Genomic DNA, 1,547 nt, shown 5'->3' on the forward strand with positions numbered 1-1,547 from the left:
CGAGGGGGAGGCCAGGAAGCCTCTGGCTGGGAGCGTGAGCGACAGAGCAGCTAAGAAGGAGGAGGTCATGGAGCAATAGACAGGGCAGTTTTGTTGGGAAATGCCAGCAAGAGGTCTGCAACTCATCCAACCTCAGATGGAGTCCGGTTCACCCTCAGGGCTGAGGAGCAGCTTATCGCCTGGTACCTGCTGCCTCTCCCACAGGGATGCTGGGAGGGGACAGTTCATCACTGCGGCTGCTCCATTTTCCCGCTCTCCAGGTCTGCGTCCGGGGCAGGGCCCGGACTACGCCCAGCCTGTTGCAGCCCGAGAGAGCTGCCAGCAGCTCCAGGGCTGAGACGGGTATGAAATCTCGGCTCTGCCTCCTTCTGCGCAGGGCATTACCTTGGGGAGGGAGCTGGCAGCCAGAGAGGAGGAAACTCCTGCTGCGATGCTGGGGCTTGAGGAAATTGTGCTGGGGCATACAGGTGCAAGGAGCCGTTCACAGGGCATGGCCTGACCCCAGACCCTGAGAGAGGAGGCAGAGGAGGGACTACAAGAGCAATGGAGCAGGTCTGCCCCTCCACTGGCACCCGTGCAACCTCTGGGGCACGGGGACCCCAGGCAGCACGGCTTTTGTCACTGTCCCTGCACAGACCCCCGCTGAGCTCCCCCCCAGTCCACCCCAGGGATTAGCACAAGGACATCAGGGCTAAAAAGGGCTGGATTCACCGGAGACAGGAGTTAAACTGTCAGCAGGCGAACACCCTAGTCAATCCGTGTTAGACCACCACGGCCCTCGGGCGTCACGCTGCAGGTACCTTGGATGGTGACCACGGTGCAAGGAAGAGGATGATCTCTAGCCTGGACCTTCCTGAAGACAGGTTTGCCTATCAAAGCCATCAGCAGGAGATCAGCAGGAGGGACTGTACACCCCGTGCAAACCACGGCCGTGCAGTTAGTAAACTCTACTCCTACTTCACACGGGGTTAGTGTCGCTCCCTCGCCGGCTGCCCCTCGTCTGCACAGGCGGCACCACGCTGCGGGAAAGCCCTTCTCTTCCTGCTGGTCAAAGGGACCGGCCTCGTGGCCAGAGCCTCGTCAGTCTGAATTCTGGTTTCCAGGGCTCCTGAGGGGCTGCTCTGGGACCTTCTCCCCCTGCAGTGCTCGGCCTAATGACGGATGCTCGGCTGGCTAATGACGGCTGGCGGTGCACGCCCGGCTGCCGGGTCTCGCTGGTGGGAAGGGAGGGTCTGGGTGCCTGAAGCAGCCAAGGGGTCCCACAGCTCCGGCGGCGCTCGGGCACCCTGGCTGCTGCCTGGGGAGTGCTCCCCGTGCCGTGCAGAGCCCTGCGCACGCCTCCTGCGTGGGCAGCAGGGGGGGGAAGGCTGGACCCCCCCGGCTCCGAGAGATGGAAAGGGGGCTGCCTGTCACTTCAGGGGTGACGGCTCACCCTCCCCGAGGTGGGGTTAGGTGTGTGCGGCAGGCAGAGCACTCTGTGAGGGGACACGGTGTTAGTGTGACCGGCCAGGGCAGTGAGGCCGGGGCACGGCACCTCCCTTACCTTC

The 1,547-nt window shown here is 63.4% G+C and overlaps 1 protein-coding gene across 1 annotated transcript in view; it reads right to left on the reverse strand.

Annotated features, from left to right (window-relative positions):
- LOC104161228 (sodium/calcium exchanger 1-like) overlaps window positions 1-1,547 on the reverse strand; it is a gene marked incomplete at its 5' end in the record, with an annotated part of 16,426 nt that overhangs the window by 11,052 nt on the left and 3,827 nt on the right. Inside the window, 2 exons of the mRNA XM_009699581.1 lie at window positions 203-384; window positions 801-869. Of these exons, the coding sequence (XP_009697883.1) occupies window positions 203-384; window positions 801-869 (251 nt within the window). The remainder of the gene's footprint in view (window positions 1-202; window positions 385-800; window positions 870-1,547) is intronic.

Source organism: Cariama cristata, unplaced genomic scaffold, assembly GCF_000690535.1.
Source record: "Cariama cristata isolate BGI_N322 unplaced genomic scaffold, ASM69053v1 scaffold14804, whole genome shotgun sequence".
Classification (NCBI taxonomy): Eukaryota; Metazoa; Chordata; class Aves; order Cariamiformes; family Cariamidae; genus Cariama; species Cariama cristata.